This window comes from Lethenteron reissneri, chromosome 20 (assembly GCF_015708825.2).
Source record: "Lethenteron reissneri isolate LAM-NWPU_2019-01 chromosome 20, ASM1570882v1, whole genome shotgun sequence".
Lineage (NCBI taxonomy): Eukaryota > Metazoa > Chordata > Hyperoartia > Petromyzontiformes > Petromyzontidae > Lethenteron > Lethenteron reissneri.
In genome coordinates, this window is record NC_083798.1 from 18,590,122 (window position 1) to 18,616,857 (window position 26,736).

At 45.7% G+C, this 26,736-nt stretch overlaps 2 protein-coding genes across 2 annotated transcripts; one reads left to right on the top strand and one right to left on the bottom strand.

The window, feature by feature from the left end:
- The first annotated feature begins 427 nt into the window (after positions 1 to 427).
- Positions 428 to 10,170, top strand: LOC133344916 (tubulin alpha-8 chain-like). The gene is made up of 3 exons (XM_061555252.1): positions 428 to 626; positions 5,143 to 5,291; positions 9,196 to 10,170. Exons 1-3 carry the CDS (start codon positions 443 to 445, stop codon positions 10,168 to 10,170), a joined length of 1,308 nt encoding a protein of 435 aa, XP_061411236.1. The 5' UTR covers positions 428 to 442.
- A 1,638-nt stretch (positions 10,171 to 11,808) lies between these two features.
- Positions 11,809 to 21,978, bottom strand: LOC133344915 (motor neuron and pancreas homeobox protein 1-like). The gene is made up of 4 exons (XM_061555250.1): positions 21,839 to 21,978; positions 20,630 to 21,211; positions 13,474 to 13,628; positions 11,809 to 12,362 (listed from the first exon to the last, which is right to left on the bottom strand). Exons 2-4 carry the CDS (start codon positions 21,198 to 21,200, stop codon positions 12,174 to 12,176), a joined length of 915 nt encoding a protein of 304 aa, XP_061411234.1. The 5' UTR covers positions 21,201 to 21,211; positions 21,839 to 21,978; the 3' UTR covers positions 11,809 to 12,173.
- Between the last annotated feature and the right edge of the window lie 4,758 nt (positions 21,979 to 26,736).

Consider the following 26,736-nt stretch of genomic DNA (forward strand, 5'->3'; position numbering starts at 1 on the left):
ACCTGCCTCTACAGCTCTGAACGTGTCACCATGCCTCTGATGCATTGTTTGTGTGAAATATCTAGTGGTGTGAAGATCTTGCCTGTGGCCACTCGTTATGTTGGCATTGGCCCTATTTTGTGGAGACATCCTCCACCGCAATATGTACAACTAAAGTACAGTGAGATGCTTGCCCAAGTGTTTATTTAAAATGTAACTGTAGAACTATAATGTTGTATAAAATGTACTCCGAGCATTATGCCGTGATGGTGAGGATGCTGACTTGCTCGTGCCATTTCAAGTGTCATTTTTTATCAATGTTAAAAGCATGGACATTATGCTCGTGTAGCAAAGTGCCGTTTTTGAATCCACTTACTTGCCAAAACGTATTCACTGAATGCAACTTTGTCTCCTTCTGCAGCGCGATTGCATCTCTATCCACATCGGGCAGGCAGGCGTGCAGATGGGCAATGCTTGTTGGGAACTCTACTGCTTGGAGCACGGCATCAAGCCAGATGGACACTTAGCCACCCACACTGATGTGACGTCTGTCGTGGACTCTTCCTTCAACACGTTCTTCAGCGAGACCGGCTCTGGGAAGCACGTGCCCAGAGCCATCTTCATAGACCTGGAGCCTTCTGTTATTGGTGAGCCATGTGGTCTCCCTACACATTTACGGGGGGAGAGAGGGTTGGGGGTTAAATATGAGTTGCTTGTCCAACAGGGTACTCGGTTGTAGCAGCCAAGCACGCATTGGAAGTTGGTGGATTTTTAATGTGGCACGCTAGCCACTGCTCCACGGGGTCTCCACCTTGGCACTTAAAAAAAAAGTGGCCGAGCGTAGTGCCAAGTACCCGACGCTTGTTAGACAGCCCTTGCTTCATTCAAGTTGGTTCCGTATGGGAATTTTGCCTTCATCCTTTTGTGGTGGGGAGTGGTTGTGCAGTGGTTTTGATGTTGCACCATAAACGTATGGCTACCTCGATTAAATAGAGCCATGGATACATTTGGCATCTAAACCTATACTGGGGGGCCACCCTTGCATTAGTTTGACCCTAAATAAGTGTCGGGTGTCGTGTGACCCTGAATGAGTGTCAGATGCTGTGTATTGGCACAAGTTGGAGGAAGCTTGGTGTGATATTGGCCACAACGCTTTAATTAGCGACATTTAAATAAATATTGCTATTTAATTGACGACTACATAGTTTGCTTTGGCCAAAATTAAATGGCTTAAAACGATTGCATTCATACGTAACGTCTTAATTTTAATGTCTAAAACTGTGTATACTCTACTCCCTGAAGTCGACGTATATAGAACATGATTCCAGGAAAGATAAATAGTTTATATATAAATACGTTTTCAAGTACACTTGTCAACCTATTTGGGACCAGTGTTTATTAGAAAAGAACTAGCTTCTAGTTTCCAAGTATAATGCTTTGTTGACACGGCATGATATTAATCTGGCTGTTCCTGGAATTAAAATTTCTAAGCACAAAGTCCAGACTGAATGATGGCACTCAAAGGCTGTGTACCTTTTTTGTAATGGCCCAATGAAGACCACAAAAAGTCGTTTGTAACGTTTCTTAACACCATAAATTGTCGATGTACAATATTTGAAATGACAGTTTGAGCATTGTTTACATTGTTTTATAAAATGAGCTAGATCTTGATGCGTGGTTGAAGCAGGCAAATCGCAGTTGGAAGGCTCAATTCTGGTATTGGTGGTTAACGCTGCTCATCCTGCGCTGTTTTCTAAAATGGGTACCACTTTGTGGGGAAGTCAACAGTGGTTGATAGGAGCCTGACAGGGAACTGTCAACTGCAAGGTTAAGGCCTATCCCACATTACCACCCCTCGTGCTGTGATGCTACCAAATTTTGCCCATTTGCACAAGCGCATCTCATCGACCTAATATAACCACAATGGTCGTCCTCTTTGGGTGTATTCTCTCCATTACCCGTCTCCCCGGGTAATAACCTGCCCATTTTATTTTTTCAAAACAGGAGTTGCAAAAGGAGATGCGCCCAAACGATTATTTATAAAGACACGAACCTGTTTTCTGACTGAATAGGTTTTACCCCTTTTTTTGGCAACAAAACAGGTGTTAAGATGTTAATACGCCAAACTAAAACCTTTTACAAGGAATCATGTCTGCATTAACCACAATACTTGTGGTCAGAATGCAAAAAGAAAATACTCTGCATTGTCATTGAAACTGACAGCTTTCTTTTGAGCCTAGTCTCAATGTGTTAGACCAGAGGATGCCAAAAGACTTGGGCTCCAAAGAAAACCGTCTCTGGTGTGGACCAATCGGTTGCATTCTGACAAATATTGTGATTTAATGTAAAAGGTTTCATTTTGGCGTTTTAACATCTGACCACCTCAACGTTTTTGGGTTTAGATCGCGTTATTTATAAATGTGTCGTAACCCTCCACCACCCGACACGGCCAATCAGTAAAAAAGTGTCACGTTGACAAAAGACATAGTTCACTGCTTTAGCCCACCGGTGTGAAGCCACAACATTTACAATTTGAGTACGACTTTCGCTGTTAATTGCATCCAGCATCATCGGGCAATTTGCCAGAATGGTGAGGCTCTGCTGTGTCTCCAGTTTTTATATAGAGCAGCAGCAGGGTGACGTCATCATTAACTCATTAACTCCTCAGGTGCAAAGATTCAAGGGGGGAGTGATTGTAATTATATACTAGATTAGTAATTGGGCTATTGTTACGATGCGAGTTGTAGATTAGTAATCATTTGGAATGTGTTTTGTTGTGATTATGCTACATTAGTAATCGGTGTTTGTTTCCCTTATAAGGAATTGTAATGTATCTTATTTAATAATACGCTTCCAGACCGCACTAAGCCTGTAGCTGTCTGAGCGATTAAAGTTATTTCTGTTTCTTTCAATTTCAATCGATTCTATAATTAGTCTTTGCCAGTAGTAACTAGTTTTACACAACACTTCAACGTTGTCAAAATCAATTGAGTGTCCCTGTTGGCATGCATGTTCTGCCACTGCCGACAGTTGTGTTTGTGAGTTTAATATTTCTCTGTTCTTTTAGTCTTACACTAACGTTACGCCCTGTCTGTCCAATATAGCATCTGCCACATACACTTAATCCGATCTACACCTTCTGTTGATAATTTAGGTAATTCGTCTTTAGTGCACGTTACTATTTGTTTAATTTTGTCTACTGTACCAACTCTTACTGTAATGTTTTGCTTTTGCAAAACACGGGCTAATTTGTCAGTTACTCCTGAGATAAATTGTTTTAATAATCTGATCGCTTTCAGCAGTGTTGCTTTGCGATCGTGATTTGGCATTTAGTGCTCTGTTAATTTGCGCATTATTGTAGCCATTCTGTCTTCGTGCTTTAACATGTTTAATCTCTCTCACTAGACTTTCACCATCTGACACTGTTTTAGCCCGATGTATGAGCGTCTTGATAAGAGGATTTCTGAGCTGGGTGATGATGCGAATCTGCATTCAGATAGGCATCAGTGTGCGTTTGCTTTCTGTAAACGCTGTGTTATTTTACCATTTAGGCCATGCCCAAGTAAAATATCCAGGAACGGGAGTGTTATTCACCTCCATTTCCATGGTGAACTGAATGGCCGGGTTTTGTGCATTGAGATGATTTAGAAAATCGTTAAGTGTATCTTTACCATGTGGCCAGACAACCAAAGTGTCATCCACATATCTAAAACCAAAAGGATGGTTTTAATGTGCTCGAGGCAAGTGCTCTGGTTTCAAAGTTTTCCATGTACAAATTTGCTATAGCAGGAGATACAGGAGCCCATTGCTGCTCCCTCCCTTTATTTAAAGAATTCGCCTCTCCATAAGAAGTGTTATTTAAACAATGGTCTGCGAGTTTCTGAATATCTTTTGGTAAACCTGTATTCTTTACCAGTGTATCAAGTAATTTAAGCGACTCGCTCACTGGAACCTTGGTGAATAGCGAAATCACATCAAAACTCACCAAAATATCATTAGGGTTAAGTTTAATATCTTTGATCATATTCACAAGATGTTCTGAATTTCTTATGAATGATGTCCTACCGATGTAAGGCTGTATTTGTTTAGTTACATATTTTGCTAATTTATGTGGCAGAGCCAATTGTACTGACTATGGGTCGTAAAGGGATGCCGATTTTATGGATCTTTGGTAGCCCATACCGTCTAGGTGGTTTTGAAGCCCTTGGCTTAATTAGGAATTGCTCATTTTTTGGGATTAATGAATTTGCAATGATTGCAGTAGTCTTACGTTCCAAAGTGTTAGTTGATCTCGTTTAATTTTAATGTAGGTACTTTCCTCTAATCTTTAATTTTATTATCATAATCGGCTCGTGACATCACTACTGTAGTGCGGCCCTTATCAGCTGCTAGGATTTGAATATCTTTGTTTAGACGAAGCTCTCTTAAGGCTTTTGCCTCGTTCGAGCTAATATTTACTTTTGATACTTTACTATTCTCAGATATTTTGGCAACCCTGTGTCTAGTCATCTCTGCCTCAATATGTTGAAGGAGTCTTACTGCTGATTCTACCGCGGCAATTATCTCATCCACTGGAATTGTGCGTGGGGTAACGGCAAAGTTAAGGCCTTTAGAAAGGACAGAAATCATGTCAGTGGTTAAATCAGTGTTAGTCAAGTTCATTACGGTTTTGTTTTTAAATTGTTCGTTTTTAATAGGGATTTGTTTATTGTAAAGTCTAGAAAATGTGTTAATTTGGTTAGCATTTGTTAGATTAAACACATTATCAGCCGATTGTTATGTTCTAGTATCGATTATATTCCAATCATGCACTGTGTTAAACTGATCTGACCACCTGTTTTGTTGCCAGAAGGTAGAAAACCTATTCTCATGTTGGTACTGGTTTCTGAATATTTAGTGATGCTCAAATCGTGCAGATAAGTATTTTTGAGATTTGCTGATGGGCAATAATAACCGGTGTTCATCAACTAACTTTTACTTCAACTGGACAGGCTACAGAGTGGAAATAAAGATTAAGGAGCAAAACAAATGTCCCCTGTTATGGGAAGATGACATTGCCAACACCTGACTTTCCATTGCTAGACCAATCTCATAATTTTAAACTGCAACATCGATTGACCTGATTTCTTACAAACCTCCCTTTGCGTGTGCTCACCTGGCCAGATGGGGTCCGCACGGGACCATACAAACAACTCTTCCATCCGGAACAGCTGATCAGTGGCAAGGAGGACGCAGCCAACAACTACGCGCGTGGCCACTACACGATTGGCAAACAGATCGTTGAGACTGTTGTGGACAGAATCCGCAAACTGGTGATTATTTGTTTTTCCTCTTCTTTGGATGTACCATCACTTCTGAATGCATTGAAGCTGGCCACAGACGGGACAATGAGGTGTTCAATACAGAAACTCGAACGCGACGGTGATGTCCGGACCGTTTGTCCAGCATCCTAAAATCTGCAAGGTGCCATGGTAATAAATCCCAAATTCTGCTAGCTTTTGGGGGTTTCAGATATACGCCTCTCAAATTGGGATTTTTTTCTTGTTTTGCGTCTGTGTCGCCGCATGTACTTTGAACAGTTCAACAGATGCAAAACCACAACTTAAGTGTTCTTATCTGTATTACCTGCAAATAAATAATCAGTTGGGCAGAAGATAAATTTAATTTACATTTTTTTGGTGAGCATTTATCCAACAATGAATAGGTCGAGGTATGGCCGTCAATTTCGTCTCTGGAAGGTGGGCAAATAAGGTATTTTTTCAATATTCACATTGAGGTTTTTATTATTTTCTGTTCTTTAATGTTTCATTCTGAAGATGGGATAAGTTGTAGCAAGACTCGCAGAACATTTTTTTAAATTGATCCACTTTGAAGTGTAGTAGGCTTCCTAACAAGTGCATCCTGTAGCGAGGTATAATGCTGTAAAATCACACCAACCGTGCTCCAGAGGCACGTGCTGTGCTTCAAAAAGCATCCTTTACATTGCAATGTCTTGTGAAATGTTCTACAGTTAATCGCACAACTCAAGCTATTGGGGCTATTGGCCATATAGCAAACTGAAATCCACCAACCTGTGGATTTGTAGAACCTAGCCTTCAACTGCCATCTTTAGAGTAATTTAATCGTAGTCCACCTTGGCAGGAAGTGGGTCTTAAATTATCCTGGCTTTATGATTGGAATCTCCACCTAGCTCTGGACTTCCAATGGAAATGAGTGCTCCATGTTTAATGGAGTTTGGGAGAGCTCTGTTTTATAAGTCCTTAAATTAGGGTAGCCTCACTGAGCCACGAAACCATTTTAAGATTCTATTCTGTATTTATAGCGCGCCATTCACAAAGGTGCTTAACAATGCTTGCGGACTACAGTGACAAATGGCAAGGGATTGGAAATTGGGTAGTCCACTAGGGTGGAAGGAGCGATGTGTGGTGGAGGCATTGCACGCATTATGTGGTGCTGGTAGGGGTAGCGGAAGAGGAAGGGAAAAGGCAAAAATAAAAGCTAGGACCTGGGGACGGTGTGAAAAGAAGAAAGCGAGGGGGAGTCTGTGGAGAGGGAGTTTGTTCCAGGTGCGTAAGGGAGCAAGTAGGAGTTGAAGCGAGATTGGGCGCAGGGTGGAGGGACCGCAAGAAGATCGGCAGCTTGTGACTGGAGCAGGCCTGATTGGACAAGGAAATTAGACCGTTTGGGGGGGGGGGGGCAGTCCATGAAAAGCTTTGAAACGTGAGTAATGTGAAGAGGCAGTAACGGTAGTGATGGATGGGAAGCCTCTGAAGTTGATTGCGAGGAGCGCAACGAGTGGTGAAGGGGAGGTTAAAGATGGTGCGTGTAGCCGATTTTTGACTTTCTAGAGGGGCAAAGGCGTAGGGAAGAGAGACTGACCAGGAGCGAATTGCAATAATCCAGACATGAAGACTCGGGAGTGCACAATAAGTTTGGCGGCGGTGATGAGGGGGCGAATTTTCCTGATTCATTGAAAAGATGGAAGCAGCATATGCTAGTGGTTGTCGATGTGGGAAGTGAAGGCAAATGAAGATTCAAAGGTGACGCCAAGAATATGGACAGATGCAATCGGAGTTGGACTGAGCAGAGGGAAGGGTTAGGAGGAGGGCGAGAGATGGGAAAGTAGAGCACCTATTTTAGAAGGGGAAAGGAAATGTGTCATCCATGCTTGAATGGCCATTAGAAAGAATTAGATGTGGTCAGGTCAGGGGTGAAAGCCTTAAAGGAAAATAAGATTTGAGTAGTCGGCAAATTGATGATACGAAAGATTGAAGGAAGAACTGATGGGATCGAGGGCGGATGTGTAGAAGGATAATAGGAGGGGACCAAGTACAGAACCCTGGGGAATGCCAGCCATGACGGAGGGGGAGGAAGAACCATGGTTAAAAGAGACGGCGGATGAACGAGAAGTGGGGTAAGAGCAGCGTCAATGAAGTGGGATGCCAGAGATGTTGAGATTGGGTGGTGGATACGATGGAGTGATAAAGGGTGTCCAAAAGCCACAGGCAGGTTGAGAAAATTATGACCATGAAAGGCCCAAGGTGGTGCGAGTTAGCCAAGTGGTTGTGCACATGGAGGGAGAGCTGTTTTGTGGAGTTGAGCAGATGGAAACCAGACTGCTGGAGAGAATGGAGAAGAGCGAGGAAAGAGTTGGGTGTGAACTAGCATTTCGAGGAGTTTGGAGAAGTAGGAAAGCAAGGAAATGGGGTGATGGTGTGCAGGGCTGGAATAATCTAGTGAAAGTTTTTTTCCCAGGAAGTTGTAGAATGATGGCGGATTTGAAGCAGTTTGGGAAGATGCCAAATGAGAGTGAATTGAAGAGTTTCGGAAGAACGGGAGGATGATTGGGATAACAGATGGAAGAAAGGAACGGCAGTAGGTAGAGGAGGTCAAGGGAGGAATCGTTTTAAGTTTTAGAGACGTTTGATAGCTCTAGGAGGAACGCAGGGAAAATGATTTAAAGGCAGATTAAGAATTGTAGGGAGGGGCAGGTAGGTATGATGCTGTAAGGGAGGTAGTGAGGCGAGTGGACTGAATTTCAGAGATCTTCACTCATATTTGGAGAGGACAAAAGGGTGGGGGACAGAAGATCGTTTTCTCACTTGATGACGGATGCTTGTTGTGACCGAAAAGTCGTGTTTCGTTCTTTTCTATCTCTGATTTTACCGAAAAGAACCCAGTATGGATTCCTGCAGTCACAAAAACTTCAAATCAAGATGTAGTAGAGTTTAAGGTAGAAAATAGCAGCGCAGGGTGCATTGAAATGGAATAAATTAGGGATGGAAGGGATTGGTGCGGAGCCTTTAGTGCGGAATTGAAGTCTGAAAATACGGAAATGTAAGTCTAGTGGGAATCGGCAGTGGGGTAGGGTCTTCCAGTTTGGCTCGGTTGTGCGTACAATGCGACGTTAAATATTTAGCCCAGGTGTTGGCCAAGGCCTAGGAGGATGACTCTGAGAAGGGAAGAAAGGCAGCAGAAGGGCCAGGGTACAGAATGTACGATGGATGATGCTTTGTCTAGGTGTAGGTAGAAGAAATCGGGTAAGGGACAGGTAGGTTAGTTGAAACTAGAGAATGAACTACAGAGAAGTCGATGGGAGCATAGATTTCAGCAGAGGTGAAGATGGCTGTGAAATGTCATATTTTGATAATTGGTTCTTTACCCTTCTATCTGGCAACAAAACTGACACCTTTTTGCAAGGAGTCATGTTTGCATAGACCGCAATACCTGCAGTCATAATACAAACAAAAGAACATAACTCTAATGTGCACTGTCCTTGAAGTTGATTGGTCCACACCCGAGACAGCTTTCCTTAGAGCCTAGTCTCATATGGGTTGGACCAGATGACGCCAAAAGGCGCCTTTTGGCATCATCTGGTCCAACCCATATGAGACTAGGCTCTAAGGAAAGCTGTCTCGGGTGTGGACCAATCAACTTCAAGGACAGTGCACATTATCAGAGTTATGTTCTTTTGTTTGTATTATGACTGCAGGTATTGCGGTCTATGCAAACATGACTCCTTGCAAAAAGGTGTCAGTTTTGTTGCCAGATAGAAGGGTAAAGAACCAATTATCATATTTTTACTGGCAAATGAGGTCCCCATAGTGTAGATGTTATATTTTGCCAGTTGCGAGAGGTTTTACTGTTGCATCTAAACTTGACTTGAGTCCTCCAACTTTAACTTTGTATTAACGCCCCTTTCATTTCAACCTCCAGTCCGAGCGATGCACAGGTCTGCAGGGATTCCTGTTATTCCACAGCTTTGGCGGCGGCACAGGCTCGGGCTTCACGTCGCTGCTCATGGAGCGCCTCTCTGCAGATTATGGGAAGAAGTCAAAGCTGGAGTTCTGCATTTATCCTGCGCCACAGGTGTCCACGGCTGTCGTGGAACCCTACAATGCCATCCTCACCACCCACACCACCCTAGAGCACTCGGATTGCTCCTTCATGGTGGACAACGAGGCAATCTATGACATCTGTCGCAAGAAACTGGACATCGATTTTCCGTCTTACCTCAACCTGAACCGCCTCATCGCCCAGATGGTGTCATCCATAACGGCCTCGCTGCGCTTCGATGGCGCACTCAACGTCGACCTCAATGAGTTCCAGACCAACCTGGTGCCCTATCCGCGCATTCATTTCCCACTGACCACCTATGCGCCAGTCATCTCGGCTGAGAAGGCCTACCACGAGCAGCTGTCCGTCGCTGAGATCACCAATGCCTGCTTCGAGCCGTCGAACCAAATGGTGAAGTGCGACCCGCGGCATGGCAAGTACATGGCCTGCTGCCTCCTCTACCGCGGCGACATCGTCCCAAAGGATGTGAACACTGCCATCACAATCATAAAGTCCCGACGTGCAGTTCGCTTCGTCGACTGGTGCCCCACGGGCTTCAAGGTGGGCATCAACTACCAGCCGCCCACCGCGGTGCCCGGGGGAGATCTGGCCAAGGTGCAGCGCGCCGTATGCATGCTGAGCAACACCACAGCCATCGCCGAGGCCTGGTCGCGCCTTAACCACAAGTTCGACCTCATGTATGCCAAGCGAGCCTTTGTGCACTGGTACGTGGGCGAGGGCATGGAGGAGGGGGAGTTCACAGAAGCTCGGGAAGACATGGCGGCACTTGAGAAGGACTACGAGGAGGTCGGGATTGACGGTGCCGATGTGGTAGAGGGTGAAGAGGAATACTGAAGAATTGTGGGTTTTTCGGCGGGCCATGTAACCTGTGCAAGCCTTGATGTTAAGTCCTTGAAAGCTGGTTGTAATTTGAAACGAGGTTCTTGGACAAGCTCGTTAAACTAAAGTCCTGCATTGGGCACACGGGTGATCTGCAAAAGCGGGGGTGCAACTAAATACAGATGGCCATGCTGGTCGGATGTGGTGCCAACGTGACCTCTGTTCTGACCTGGTTTGTGGCTCATCTGCAGATTTATCCGAGGATGCCTGACCAATGCAAGGGCCGACTGAAGCTACGTACTTTCAAGCGTGGTTATTAATATAAATAGATGCTTATGCAAATGTTTTACTTGTTAGTGCGTTTGTACACTTGTGTTCTTTTGATACGCGATTTGTTTTGTTGCCTGTCCAAATGTGAACTGACTTATATTTTGTCTCCATAATGCTTTGGTAAACTGTTTTTTGCAAAATAATAAAGGTTGAGCAATAATTGATTCCTAAATCTCCTGTGACATTATTTGGAACGGTCGGCCCCATGGTGCACGGGGGTCATGGGCCAAAGTTAAAAAAATCACTTGAAATTCTTATTGCTTTGCTGTGTACAGGTGTGTCCCACTTGACGAGTTTATATAATAATTTGTTTGAAGAAGCAATTTTAATTTGGGCCAAATTCGTTCAAAACGAGCAAATTCATTGTAGACGCCTAAGACTGGTTCCTGCAAGCACTGGTTCTTCGTGTGGTATTTCAAATGTTTTGCTAAAATGTTTGATTCTCTCATGTTAAAGCTGTTCAAGAAGAGTGAACCATTTTTGGTTCAAAACCTAACTGTTTTTAATGAGGTCGATGAGAAAACGATCATTTCAACTAATTTTTACTTAAGCAATTTTCGTATCTCCACTCGTTAAGAAAGACGCCTGTACATAGCAATAGTCGCCCCCACCCCCTGCACAAACTTGGCAATATCCTTTATTGAAAGTCGGGAGGCTTCCCTTTGTGAACAAGCATAATAAATGGTTGGATATTCAACGTGGGTGGAAAGTGCATAACTTGGATGTTGTACTGCTCTCTACTGCCCACAACACCAATTGCACGAGTTTCTTTTTATCTAGGCTATCCATCCAAGCAATCCCATGCTTGACCCTCAGGTTCTGAAAATTAGGGCATTTACGTGTGGTCTAGGTGTAGGTAGCGTGTTACTGGTAGGAACCTCCTGGTTACACCAGCCCACGGAATTGTGTCCGTCCGTTGTGCATCCAAAAATGGGTGGGGCTGGGTGGTCACCCCGTGGTGCCCTTATAAAACTCAACGTTTAACCTACTCATGCCGGCTTGTGCCCACCCTCAGTCGTGCATATTTGCGGAATACACCACACCGCCGTTGACCCTGGCCATTTACCGGGCAACCCAACGTTCCTACCAGCTCCCTCCGCAGGAATGTGTTTTTTACTTAATCTTTGGCCAATTTTCAGCATAAAATCGCCAAATTTGTGGCGACTGCAACGTAATTGTGTTCCCAACATCAAACACCTTTCTTCCAAAGTTTAAACCACTTGTTCACTACACTGGCATTAATTTTAATAACACATGCACACGTACATTAGCAATGCATTTAACTGTTGCCTTGGTGTCTTAACATGATGAATGGTACACGTGGCTTATTGCATACAGGCATGTACATCTATCTGTAAACGGTTCCGTGTAAAAGTAATACATTTCAACTCGGTCCAATGTTAGTAGTTGCTACCCTCTCTTGAATGTACTTCTATTTAATACGCTTGTCACCCTTGCTACACATCACCGTGATTTTCTGCTCTAGTGTTGGTGATAAATTACATTGTTTTACCGACACTGGACCAAAAGGGACCGATTGCCAATGCATAATTAAGCCCAACATGCTGAGGCGAGAACTTCAAAGACTAACGGAGCTGAACAACCTTTAAACTCGACCTTTTTTTCAGACGGGTAATATCTTTTGTTCCAAGGCTTTTGGACAAACGCAGCTCTCGCGTTGAATAATTCTACTCGGGTATGCTGGTCCGATCTGGCTCCTTGCTTGCCCCTGGTCCCGTGGTGATGGCGGAGGCAGCAGCTGGAGCAGGTCGCCCAGCCTGCCCGCTCCGCGCTGGCCCCAAGCTTTGCTTCTCCTGCAGCTGCCCACCTTTGCCACGTTTCCACTTCATTCTTCGATTCTGGAACCAGATCTTCACCTGCAATTCATTGTGCATACAGTTGCTGTTTTAATCACATTTTGTTATCTAATGTATAACTACTTTTGCACCATTTATTTAGCCAACCGTACTAATCTGAGGCAAGGTCAAAAACACTTTGTTGCTGGTTATTGTACATATAGCTTTTGGAAGTGAGAACCAGTGGTGCACACCGTTTTGATGCGCTGTTATCCACGGAAATACTCTTACCCTTGATAAATCATGGTTATGCAATTGTTTCTCACCGTTTTGTTTCTCTGAAAATTCCTTCCGCCGGATTTTATGGCGGTCCACTGCCAGCTATTGATGGTTCAGCTCTTTATACCAGGGTCTGCTCCAAGTCTTTCCGTACAGGCCGAGAAAAAATCTAAACCAACTATCCAAGGTTATTTAATTTGCCATGATGCTCACAAAGTTGTAGACATTTGCCTATTGCTACTCTGCAAACTTGCGTAGTATCCCCTCCTTTCCAATGTTTCTAGTTAAATGTATTGGTTTGCGCAAGTTTTTAGGTCCGAGTGTGTGATTTAAACCCCGTAATCGGAGTCCGATTTTTGACCGAGTGGCCAACATTAGTGGCGAGTAATTGCTGAACGGTGCTGGGCCCTTAACCACCTGCACTGTCCAATGTGGTGACGTATGGTCAAATAACTATGGCCAACATATAAAGCACTTGGTTAACAATTTTTTTACATGTAACGCATGAAAAGGGTCCACACGCTGTAAAAAAATAAAATTCATTCGTCTCCGTTTCTGTCCATCTCGTGCACTTTACGTCCGTTTTGTATTCAAGTCCCCATTTGTCTCGAGTCTCCCATATCTTTCACCGATATTTCATGTCTCTGGCTGTTTTTGTGCATCTTCCTGCATCTCTGCTTTTCGCTCCGTCTCCCAAACCATATTCCTCAATGTCTGTGCCCATCTCTCTTAATCCTCTGCGTGTGTCTCTGTTTCAGTGTTCATATCACTCCACATTTCTCCATCTCTACCGCTCTCTCGGTTTCCCTCGGACACCCACCTCCATTTACAAGGCCCCCATCCATTCAGTGTGGACACAATATTATAGCCATTACGAATCGTTGGACGGCTAGAGGAGGACATTGCGACACACCTGTGTTTCTGTGAGCATGAGCGCCGAGGCCACTTGGAATCTCTGCGGGCGGGACAGGTAGCGCTGGCGGCTGAAGTGTCGCTCGAGCTCCAGGAGTTGCTGGCTGCTGAAGGCCGTGCGGGGCCGCCTGCATTTACCGGTCACTGCCATCGCTCCTACGGCACGGGCACACGTGTAGTTATACTGGTAGGAACCTCCTGGTTACACCAGCCCACAGGAGATTGTGTCCGTCTTTCGTGCATCCAAAAATGGGAGGGGTGGGGCTGGGAGGGGTGGGGCTGGGTGGGGAGGGGCTGGTCACGGGCTGGGTGGGGAGGGGCTGGTCACGGGCTGGGTGGGGAGGGGCTGGTCACGGGCTGGGTGGGGAGGGGCTGGTCACGGGCTGGGTGGGGAGGGGCTGGTCACGGGCTGGGTGGGGAGGGGCTGGTCACGGGCTGGGTGGGGAGGGGCTGGTCACGGGCTGGGTGGGGAGGGGCTGGTCACGGGCTGGGTGGGGAGGGGCTGGTCACGGGCTGGGTGGGGAGGGGCTGGTCACGGGCTGGGTGGGGAGGGGCTGGTCACGGGCTGGGTGGGGAGGGGCTGGTCACGGGCTGGGTGGGGAGGGGCTGGTCACGGGCTGGGTGGGGAGGGGCTGGTCACCCCGTGGTGCCCTTATAAAACTCAACGTTTAACCTACTCACGCCGGCTTGTGCCGGCCCTTACAGTCGGCAATATTTGCGGAATACACCACGCCACCGTTGACCCTGGCCATTGACCGAGCAACCCAACGTTCCTACCAGCTTCCTCCGCAGGAATGCGTATGTTGAACTTATTTCGTAGCGTATGTAGCCAACCCTAAAGGCCCGTCGTATCGACATCGTATGCATCCAAGAAACGAAGTGGAGTGGAGCAAAGGCCAGGGAGATTGGAGAAGGATACAAACTGTTCTACAACGGTGAAAGAAACACCAAGAACGGCGTTGGAATCGCAGTCAGCCAAAATCTACGAGACAACGTCGTGGCCGTCCACCGTGTTTCCGACCGCCTCATGTCCATCGAAATCGACTCAAACGACCTATGCCTCCGGGTGGTATCTTGTTATGCGCCGCAGCCCGGCTGCCCAGCAGATACCAAGGAGGAATTTTGGGAACAATTTGATGGACACATGCAATCGATAAATGGAGAAGAGCAGTTAGTAATTGGTGGAGACCTAAATGGATACGTTGGAAGCGCCTGGGATGGATACCCTCGAAACCATGGTGGCCAAGGATATGGTACCCGGAACGATGAGGGAAACCGAGCCCTGGACTTTGCGGAAGCCCATGATCTTGTCCTCGCCAACACCTTCTTCAAGAAGAGACCGTCCCATCTCATTACGTACGCCAGTGGTGGGAGATCAACTCAAATTGATTACTGGCTTGTCAAGCGGGATAAGCTGAAAACGGTGACAAACACTAAAGTCATACCATCGGACAACATCGCCCCACAACATCGCATCCTGGTCATGGACATAAAAATGGACATTGGCCAGCGACATCGCCCACCAACAACTGGACAGCAGCGAATTAAGTGGTGGCGGATGAAGGAATGCAAGGATCAGCTGAGAGTTGCCTTTAATCAGATTGACGTGAACACCAACCGACCGGCGAATGCGATTTGGGAAGATCTCGCCGGCCAACTGTGCACAGCAGCAACGGAAGCACTGGGGCTAACTAAGCCGGGAAAACACTTCATTGACAAGCAAATATGGTGGTGGAACGAAGAAGTTCAGCTAGCAGTGAAAGAGAAGAAGCTAGCTTTCAAGAAGTGGCGCCAAACGCTCGCAGATCTGGATTACCAACATTACAGAAACTGCAAATCGGCAGCGAAGCGAGTAGTTGCAGCGGTGAAATTAGCTCAATACGACCAACTGTATGTCGAACTGGACACCCCAGAAGGTGCCAATAAGATCTATCGAGGCGCGCCATCGTTCGACTCAGGATATTGGTCAGGTCAAATGCATAAAGGATGAGAATCACAGCGCTCTCAGAGACCCGCCCGCCATCCTTCAACGCTGGAGCGACTACTTCTCTGGAATCTGCAACCAGGAATTTCCCCACCCACCTATTATTAGCGCTGAACACGTCCTCGGTCCGGTTTCACCTATCACCATCACCGAAGTGGAACAAGCTATCAAGAGAATTAAGAATGGGAAAGCGACTGGCCCGGACGATATCCCTGCTGAGGCCTGGAAGATCCTTGGCAGGCAGGGTGCTGCCCTCCTTACCCAGCTCTTCAGCACCATCACGAGCACCAGTGAGGTCCCAGAAGCCTGGTCGACCAGCACGACGGTTCCAATTTGGAAGGGTAAAGGGGACGTGGCAGAATGCTCGAATTACAGGCCAATCAGGCTCCTGTGTCATGCGATGAAGATCTTTGAGCGAGTTTTGGACACGAGGATTAGAAACATCATCACCCTATCACCCAACCAATGCGGCTTCGTCAAAGGATGTGGCACTACGGACGCCATATTCGCGGCGAGGCTCCTGCTGGAGAGGCACAGAGAGAAGAACAAAGCTGTGCACGTGTCGTTCCTCGACCTTGAAAAGGCATTTGACAGGGTCCCCCACGACCTCATCTGGCACTCGCTTCGATCCCATGGAGTCCCTGAAACCTACGTGCATTGGGTGCAACTCCTATACAAGAACGTCACCAGTGCAGTCAGGTGTGCAGTGGGCATATCACCGCCATTTCCCATCAGCGTTGGAGTGCACCAAGGATCGGCCCTGTCACCACTCCTGTTTATCCTGTGCATGGACACGATCACTGCCAACCTGCACACGCCCCTTCCATGGTCAATTCTCTACGCGGATGACGTCCTCCTCTCAGATGAAGAGAGAGGAGAAGTGGAAAGACAAACGCGCCTGTGGAAGGAACGTTTGGACGAAAACGGGATGAGGTTCAACATCAAAAAGACGGAGTATATGGAGTGTGGCCCCCAAACCGACGGCACCATCAGTATTGACGGAGAAGATCTGAAGAAAGTGACGGACTTTAAGTACCTGGGCTCCACCATCAGCTCAGATGGTAGCATCACGACTGATGTGAGGTCACGAGTCAATGCGGCGTGGATGAAATGGAGGCAAGTCACCGGAGTCCTCTGTGATCGGAAAATGCCGGATAGGCTGAAGGGAAAAATATACAAGACCATCGTCCGACCGGTGGCACTCTATGGATCCGAGTGCTGGCCAGCCACAACTGTACACGAACAAGCTCTCCACACCATGGAGATGAGGATGCTCAGATGGAGCCTCGGGCTCACTCGATGGGATCGTGTCAGGAACGAAGACGTTCGGAAGCGACTTGGTGTGGCCCCCATTGCGGACAAGATGCTTGAGGCAAGACTTCGGTGGTACGGCCATGTGATGCGAAGTGAAGAGTCATCAGTGGCCAAGACTGCCGTGCGTATTGAGCCAGAGGGCCGCCGTCCACGCGGACGTCCGAAGAAGAGATGGATTGACCGAATAAAGGAAGACATGAAGACGGTCAACGCATCCCCTGAAGATGCCCTGGACCGAGCCAAATGGAGAAGACAATGCCGAAAAGCGGACCCTGCGCCACAGCGGGAACAACGCTAGGAAGAAGAGAATGTAGCCAACCACACTAATTGCAGGTGAAGGACAACGAACTAAACCAAAAGCAGTTCTAAAGAAATTAGTTTTCAATCTAGGTTTAAACGTGCATCGTTTTAGTGGCTTTATAAGATCGGAAGGAAGAGGTTTCCAGACGGCCATGGAAGCGCATCTGAAAGCGTGCAATGCGGTGACCATCTGTTCGATGGCCTGCCAAAAGCTGCTGCTGTGAGGAAATCGAGTTTGCGTGATGGTTTATGCTACTTGAGATCTGCAAGGTATTGGAGGATGGACGGGACCGCTCTACACCAGACAGCAATCACAATTGTAGAGACTGGATTTTTATCAGCAGCCTATTAAATGGGAGTGGATCGCTCTAACTCTCACATCAAACTCGCATGCTAATATGGTGGCAAATATAGGAACGACACAAAAACAAGTGAAACTTCAGAAATTATACTATAAAAACTGAGGGTTATTTACCTTTTTAACAAAAAATGAGAAACGAAGGGAGCTGCCAGATGTTGAATGGTTGTCACACTGGACTTGCAAGCAAGAGGCTGCAGGTTCCATCTCCCCCGTCCGCGCGGCAGTTGAATGAGGCACGTGTCTTAAACCCCATCCCCTGCGCCTCTGTGCACTGGGCAGTTTATTAGAATCCGAATCTTTACTTAGAGTGGAGGAATCCAATAAGCTGTGAAGCTCTTTTTCACACGTCCAGTATGGGTGGGTCTAAGTACGTAGCACTATTTAATTAGTGGGATAACGTTGAAACTCCCAGCTCTTCCAAGACATCTGGCAAGCGTGAACGAGTCGGCTAAATATCTTTCTTCTTACCTATAAGCGTCATTTTTTGTCTGTCTGTGTGTGCGCACACTTGCAAAGGATTTGGCTCGCAAACTGTGGGGTTTATGTTTTTAAAAAAAGTAGCCAGGTACCACGCCGTAAGCCCCACCCCCAGCCTGCCAAGGTGCCACCTCGGCCGGCTGGGTAATCTAGGCGAGGCTGGGGGCTTTGCACGGGACTAGGCCTCACGACGCCACTCAGGTTAGTAGTTTGCTCACACTAAAGTCCGTATGCTCTGCTGTAATCATAGCAGGTACCACCACAGTCAGTATGCACTGCTGTTATAGCAGGTATCACCACAGTCAGTATGCACTGCTGTAGTGAAAGCAGGTACCACCACAGGAGGCACTGCTCTAATCCTAGCAGGTACCACCACAGTCAGTATGCACTGCTGTAGTGAAAGCAGGTGCCACAGTATGCACTGCTGTAATCATAGTAGCTACCACCACAGTATGCACTGCTGTCATCATAGCATATACCACCACAGTCAGTATGCACTGCTGTAATTATAGGAGGTACCGCCTCAGTCAGTATGCACTGCTGTTGTCATAGCAGGTTCCACCACAGTCAGTATGCACTGCTGTAGTCCTAGCAGGATCGTACCACAGTATGCACTGCTATAGTGAATGCAGGTACAACCACAATCGCTATGCGCTGCTGTAGTCATAGCAGGTACCACCACAGTATGCACTGCTGTAATCATAGAAGGTACCACCACAGTCAGTATTCACTGCTGTAATCATAGCAGGGACCATAACAGTCAGTATGCACTGTTGTAATAGTAGGGACCATCACAGTCAGTATGCACTGTTGTAATAGCAGGTACCACCACAGTCAGTATACACTGCTGTAATCATAGCGGGGACCATCACAGTCAGTATGCACTGCTGTAATCATAGCAGGGACCATCACAGTCAGTATGCACTCATGTAGTGAAAGCAGGTACCACCACAGTATGCACTGCTGTAATCATAGAAGTTACCACCACAGTATGCACTGCTGTTGTCATAGCAGGTACCACCACAGTCAGTAGACACAGCTGTTATCATAGCTGGTACCACCACAGTATGCACTCATGTGGTGAAAGCAGGTACCACCAGTCAGTATGCACTGCTGTAGTTAAAGCAGGTTTCACCACAGTCGGTATGCACAGCTGCGGTGATAGCAGGTACCACCACAGTCGGTATGAACTGCTGTAGTGAAAGCAGGCACCACCAAAGTCGGTATGCACTGCTGTAGTTGTAGCAGGAACCACCACAGTCGGTATGCACTGCTGTAGTGATAGTAGATACTGCTATCGAGTTGGTAGATACTACTATAGAGTTAGTAGATACTAAAACAGTAGAAACCGCCATGCTCAGTAAATACTGCTACAGTCAGTAGATACTACTACGGTCAGGAGCTACTGCTATAGAGTCAGTAGATACTACTATAGAGTCGGTAGATACTGCTATAGAGTTAGTAGTTACTACTATAGTCAGTGGATACTACTATAGAGTCAGTAGATACCACTATAGATTAGTAGTTTCTACTATAGAGTCGGTAGATACTATTGTAAGGTCAGTATATACTACTACGGTCAGTAGTTACTACTATAGTCAGTACATAGTACTGTAGGGCCAGTAGATACTACTACGGTCAGTAGTTGCTACAGTCAGTAAATACTACTATACAGTCAGTAGCTACTACTGGCTCAGTAGATACTACTGTACAGTCAGTAGATACAACTACAGAGTCAATACATACTTACTCTGTTGTATGTAGGGTGTGTAAGTATATATACTTACGCGGGGGTAAATATATGTAAATATATTTTCGCAAACCTTTTAGATCAACTATTTACCCTCCACTTTCTATAACTTTTTGGACTTCTGCAAGCCTCTTATAATTTTGTTGGTGGAGAAATGAACAAACGGCCCACCGGGCTTTCACAATTGATTCGTATCTGTGTATGTATATGTACGGTTTTTAAGAGAAGTTTTGAAATATATTTTTCGCCCGGGCAACGCAGGGTACTTCCCGCGAGTACCCTTTATAGCTCCCTCTAGCTGAGGTCCGTGCGCCGGCATCAGCGTGAGCAAGCGATTGCAGGGCTGCACACTTCCATGTTTTAACTGATTAACGTGGAAAAATGTACCGCGCGGTGACTTAGACCGCTGTGCGGTTTGTATGTTCAAGTGTGTCACTTAGTGCATGCATTACAGTCCAATACCAACATTAAACTGGAATTGCTTAGCGCTTATGAAAACGGTTACCGGGTTCAACGTTTAACAACCCGTGTAAAAACGAGACCAAAATATGGTCGATCATTGAACCAAACTGAATCCCCAATCATGCAAAGTCACCGAATGGTTGGGAGCTGGGCTGTGCATGTTGTGACAGTATCCAGTCACAATATTCTGCTTTCTCTCTACTGAAGAAGCCCAATGGCACAGGCAAGAGAACAAAAGTGTATCCAAGATCAAACAAGCGTGTAACTGCCCCAGTTCCGATTGGCGGCTCTCAACCAGCGATGGAAATTCCACGTTCCAGTGGCAGCTTTTGTCAATGATGATGGCAGTAGAGTACCTACAGTAACTCAAAGTATTGCACGCGGTGTCTACCACCCCAGGTCTTCTTCCCTTGCAAGCAAAGGCTATTAAACTATACATCTACCCAGCATGCAACAATTCCCAGCAATGTGACAGGACCTCCGTCGTGCGAGGAGGAGCGCCCGATTACCGTGGTACTGGGGTGGCAGAGGAGGCAGCAGCAGAGCGGTGCCGGAGGCGCGCAGCCAAGCCTCCAGGAACACCGAGCCGCTGGGGCCACCCCGCGCTCTCGCCTCGGGCCCCGGGAACGCGACCCCCAGGCCCGCCCTGTGCTGCACGTGCACGAGGTGGTGTGGCCCAGCCGCCCGGCACGCGTAGGCGGCCTCCCCGCTCGCAAAGCTGTGACCGAGCGGTGGCAGCGTTCGCTGCTCTTGCAGGACGTGCTGCTGCTGCTGCTGCGTGTGCTCGCAGTGCATGGACTGGTGCAGGTGTCCCGTGTCCCTGGGCATCATCCCATGATGCTGCTGCTGCTGCTGATGGTGGATATGATGCTGGAGGTGCTGTCCATGGTGCTGGCTGCTGTAAGTGCTGCAGGGCTGAAGATACACTGTCCCACAGGGTTCCTGAGCCACGCACGGGCTGCAGGGGGAGCGGCAGGGCGGCACGGGGCTCAGGCAGGGCGTCGGGGCAGACCCGCGCCGGGAGGAGGAGGGCGGGGAGGCGAGGAGAGCTTCGATCCGGAATCCCTGCGACTTGGCCATCTGAGATGGGACTTGCAGCCAACGCGTGAGTACAGCCTTAATAGGTGCTCGCTAATTGCACTTGTTCGAGTAGTCGATGCAGGGTAAGTGCAAAATGCTTTTTTTCTTGCGGACTTATTCGTGGTTGAAACCTGCACTTATTCGATCAGTCGATGGTGATGGATATCAAACAAAAATCAGTATTTTTCTTTGGGTAGCCTTAATAAGTGCTTTCTAACTGCCCGTGCCCCAATAGTTTACGCATATGAATGCTAAAAAGGCCATGTTTATCTCAAATGTAATATAATTTGCACCCAAAAGCCTCCACTCGATGTACCTTAAAACGATATTCTTAATATATGCTATACTGCATTGTAGGTGTTAGTCCTCGTGCTGCATCGACTTGTAAGTTGGAGATGTTTTCACCTTTTCACGATACAAATATTTATCTCAAGTTTATTTTATATTCTTCCTCTGCAAAGTAATTGCTGTTCCTACAGACCACGATGCATTCATGTCTTCAGACTCGAATAATGCTCGCTCATTCTTGTTGCATCTAAATTATCTCCACTATACTGACTACATATCAACTTGTCTGTGCTGTGTATCTCTCAATCCAAAGTATCCCTCACATCATTCTTTTCCGATGCTGAACTCACCTGCCACCCGCTGGCCACTTGCACACACGTCCTTATCCAGTACACAGCAGATCTACTTGATCGTCCGTTTAGTGTGAGACACGGTCGGAAATTCCGTCTGTACCAAGGAGGTGAGCGTGGGTTGTGGACGATAGCCGTAGTGGATGTCAAGTGGCAAGCAGGTGCTCCATCAAGGGAGAGTAAGGCTGGAAGGGGGAAGCTGAGAGCAGGGTGGGTGTTCCATTTGTGGGGGGAGTGCCAAGAGGACACATTTGCATATTTTATCTGGCAATCACAAGCATGAGTGGGGCGGTGGCACAGTGATTAGCACACGGCACGATGAAAAACTTGTTTTCGATTCCTGGCCACGGCTAACATCAATGGCGAGTAATAAGTTACCCGTGGCGAATGATAATATAAGTCTAGATTTGAAGCTTTTGTGACTGCAGGAATACATACTCTTTGGTTCTTTCGGTAAAGTCACGTAGGTAGACAAAATAATAGATGATATTGGCAGTAAATATACCGAGTGCTGTAAATCACTATGATCAATATGAAGGTATACCATGTAGCCGGTGAGATGGGCTGACTCAGTGGTTATCTTTCACCGTAGTAAGGTAAAAGCCCAAAAAATAAATACATTTGGGACCATAAAACCAGTGGATGTTGGGAATCGACTCAGTACTTCATCCACCTGATATTGATTAAATAGGTATTACTTCGTGGGAAGTCCACCGTGGTGGTTTTTATTTTATTCATGAACTTGTCCCAATGATAAGTGGGATATTTACCATAGGCTTATGCCCAATGATTGTTTTAGCAAATACGTGTCAACAGTTTATTTTAGTTGTATGCCTCGGGATTCATTTGTGATAATGAGCTATTACATCTGCCACTGGAGTGAAAACTGCTATATGGAAAAATAAACCTGCTTATTATAAGCAGACATGGTGGCGCTATTCACACAAACCCTGAAAAGACGAAGTGATAAATGTGTGCTTGGTGATAGGGGTTTTGTTAGTGGGGGTGCTAGTGCTATTGGCCGATTAGCTAGTTGGTTATCGTAAATGGGAGTGGTAGTGTGTTGCTAGTTAGAGTTATCATCGATGGGAGGAGTAAAACTATTGACTGATTGGCAAGTTGGCTATGGTTTTGGTCTTTGGAAGTTAGTTGATTCAGGAAAGGGCTCGTGCATTGTTGTCTCGTGCGTTCCACCCCCCAAATGCTCACCTCTGCCATTTGAATTTATCGCAACTTCACTTAGCCCACGTTCCCTTTCTGTTTTCAGTGCTCATCTGTAATCCAGCGCTTTCGAGGTGAGGTTTGTGGAACGCTGAAATATTGTCACGTGTGATACTACTAACATGCTGTCCTGTGAGGGTCGCCAGATGGTAGTCCACAAAATGGGTCTGTTTGCATTTTGAGTATTATCCCCTTTGAATATGTGGACATTATCAGAGCACTTTGGCTACCTCCCACATGTAGAATACTCAGAAAATGATGTTCTATGCAGGGCTAGCATACTTCTCAAAGTGTTGAGTAACAAATTACAGATTATCAAAGGTTGATGCTAGTAATAAAATACAATTTACAGCACGTAAATCGCAAATCCATGTCAGTTGGCATGTAATGGTTGCATTGTGTAGGATCTAGTTCAATTCACTCTAAAGGGTTGTCTACGTTTTTATACAAAAACAATGTCACGTTAACAAATTAATGGCTTAAACAGTTCCCAGTTTAAGAGCTGCACTGAATTTCACTCTAAATTAGTTAATTATATTAATAATATTGTAAAACGTAACACATATAGTCTCAAGTGTCATGTATGATAATAATGCCTCTTTTAATCAAGGAAAGCCTCACTGATTCAGACTGCTCTTTTCAGGAGGGTCCTGTACTGGGATGTTTGGCAAATTAAATAAATGATTGGCATGTAAAAGGAAGCCAGAGGATCTGGAGAAAATCCACAAATACGAGCGGATAATACTTAAAGCACTGCACAGATGATTCAAGAATACTTTAGAGTCAGAAACCAGTGATGCAAATTCCATGTTCGTAGGAGGGGTTAGTTTATTTGGACAACTGTCATGTTGCTTTTGCAAAAGTACAACCTCATCAGTTCACATCAATTAGGCTCAGTTGATAATGATTATTGATATAAGGTTAAGTCAACCCTGGCCAGGATTGAACTCACAATCGTGTGGTCAATTCCAAAGCTCCATGCAGGCTACAAGCTGGTGGTCATTATACCAACACAATCTCCCAATGATATAAGTGGTCAGTGCATGACTGACTGTGGGTCCCAAGGGTGCTATCCAATGCAATACCTCCCCTCCTGGCTTCCCACCCATCTGCAATAGCCTCTCAACGCCGCTGCCCCCTCTATTACGCAGATAAATTGTTTAATTCAATTAGGGGACATACGTCTCCCGTGAGACGTGACCATTCGTTTAAGCTCTGCCTTACAAATAAGCGCCACTTAATTTAGGAATTAAACACCTCCGACCGCACCACGCCGATTTATGTGAATGCCAACCTTCATGGGATTAATTTTAGTAATGTGCTGTACAATCGGCCCTAATAACGGTTAACAAGTGCCTTATGATTCCAATGGCGAAACTGCTTATTTGGCCATCAAAACAGAATGGTGCGTGATTGCAGGCAGGCACTGATGCACACAAATTGTGGGCAGTAACACGTTTCCTGTAATAGTACTCCCACTGGAGTAATAAGATTACTAAAAGCAGGTGCTGGCATACTTGTGGTATTACGCTGTTCACTCTGTGTAATGAAATTACTGTTAATGATCATGTATCGGTTGATTGTATTTTACAGAAAACGCCCCTTGAAAGGTATTGGTCAGGTCTTCCAAAGCAGGATCATGCAAAAATAAATTTGAGCATTTCTTCATCATCAAATCGCATTGTTAATTATTACTTTCATTTGAGACAATACATCTGATATAATTCTAAAATAGATTACAGCAAGGGTTAATGTAGGGGCACCAATAGGCTGTTAAATTCGAAGTTGCATAAACCTAAGCTGCATTAATTTGAGCAAAGTACAGTGATTGTAAAAATAATTCATCATGTTACCTTGTTTTGAAAATGCTATACCAAATATCTCTCATCAGTAATTGTAGTATGATTACTGATCATGAGTAACCATCGTAATTTGGGCATGTACATACAGTGCAGCATTCACTCGTTTAGTCCAGCATTCGGGCTCAGGGTTGTTGAATCCCATTCCCCCATCACCCGAGTCCTGACCTCATTTTACTGGATTTTGATTCATGAGTGTGTCCTCGAGTACAAATCCACCCACAGCCTTGCCCCCCCGTCCCCCTCTTCCTTTACAATATTCGCAATCCCTACATTCCAACCCACTCCCTCCACTCCATGAACTAAACTATCTATATATTTTCAAACTAAATGTTTTATTTTTATTTTACCAGGTAAGCCCCACGATGTAGCTCTTTTTCAGAAGCGATCTGGCCTCAAATGACAGCTCAACTAATCGGCTGATGTGGACATTACTTTATTGCAGCCAAAATACTTGAAACGCATGCTTATAAATGTGGAGGCAAAAACCGGAGCACCCGGATAAAAATCTACACAACCACGGGGAGAACATGCAAACTCCAAATATACAGGCGTCAGGGTCGGGATCGAACCCATGAATTCCTGCATACCAGGCGAGGGAGTTAATATATCGCCACCATGCCCCCCCCCCCCCCACCATAGACACTGGCCTACTCCATGATCCCACACTCGTTAGAAAAAGGACCTACTGTGATCGGGTATTACACTATGTAGGTGACAAGAACACAACAAAAAACTGTAAGTTGAGTTGACACCTAAAAAATCAGTTGGGCAACTTGGTTGCACGTGACTGAATTGTTGTGGACATCTCTGCAACCAGTTGCAAGCAGTTGCACAACCTGCAGCTTACATCAGATTCAAATGACGAATAAAAGCATCACAACAGAAAAATTGTGCAGGCTGGAAAATTATATTTTAAATAAAACGCTACTGTATGTACAAAAAACGCTCAGCCTTAAGCATCATCCAAAGCCACCAGCAGAGGCGTAGCTAGGATATTTTGCGCCCGGGGACTAACTATAAAATTGGCGCCCCCCCCCCCCCCCCCCCCCGTTAAATCACATTTTACTAATACATCGAATAAGGAATAACAATAAAAATGTTAATGAAACATTGTATTTAAAGAAGCAAATTTATAGAAATTATATTACATGGCTCATTCAGTTACTGTCGTAGACTGGTTGACAGTCTACAAAAGATTAATTTTTCTTGATTTCACTGTCGCAAACTGGTCAATCACGTAATTAAAATCTGTTTTTTCCAATGTTTCTTTTTCAACGCTAAGAAGAACAAGATCGCTGAGACGATCTTGTCCCATTGAAGCACGCAAATACGACAAAATAAGTTTCATTTTGCTGAACGACCGCTCACAGCTTGCAATTGAAACTGCTATTGTTAATACAATATGCAGTGAAATTCGCAAATTCGGAAATATGTCGTCTCCATAAAACACAATAAAACCAAGAAGATCCAAAGGAGTTTCTGGTAGAACTTCATTCCGGTTACTTAGCAGCATTTTGCAATCTCCAATTTCTGTGAAAAGTTCGTGGCCATTGATGTCGGTATCATAGACATTTCCAAAATCTGTGCAATTTCGACGAATTGCATCGACATCTGTGTCGGATAGAAGAGTTTTGACGTCCAGCAGAAATCAAAATTTTGTGTTCAGGTCTTTTAGTCGTAAAAACCGTGTTGACATCTGTTGAAGTCGATAAAATACAGTGAGGGAAAAAAGTATGTGATCCCCTGTTGATTTTGTACGTTTGCCCACTGACAAAGAAATGATCAGTCTATAATTTTAATGGTAGGTTTATTTGA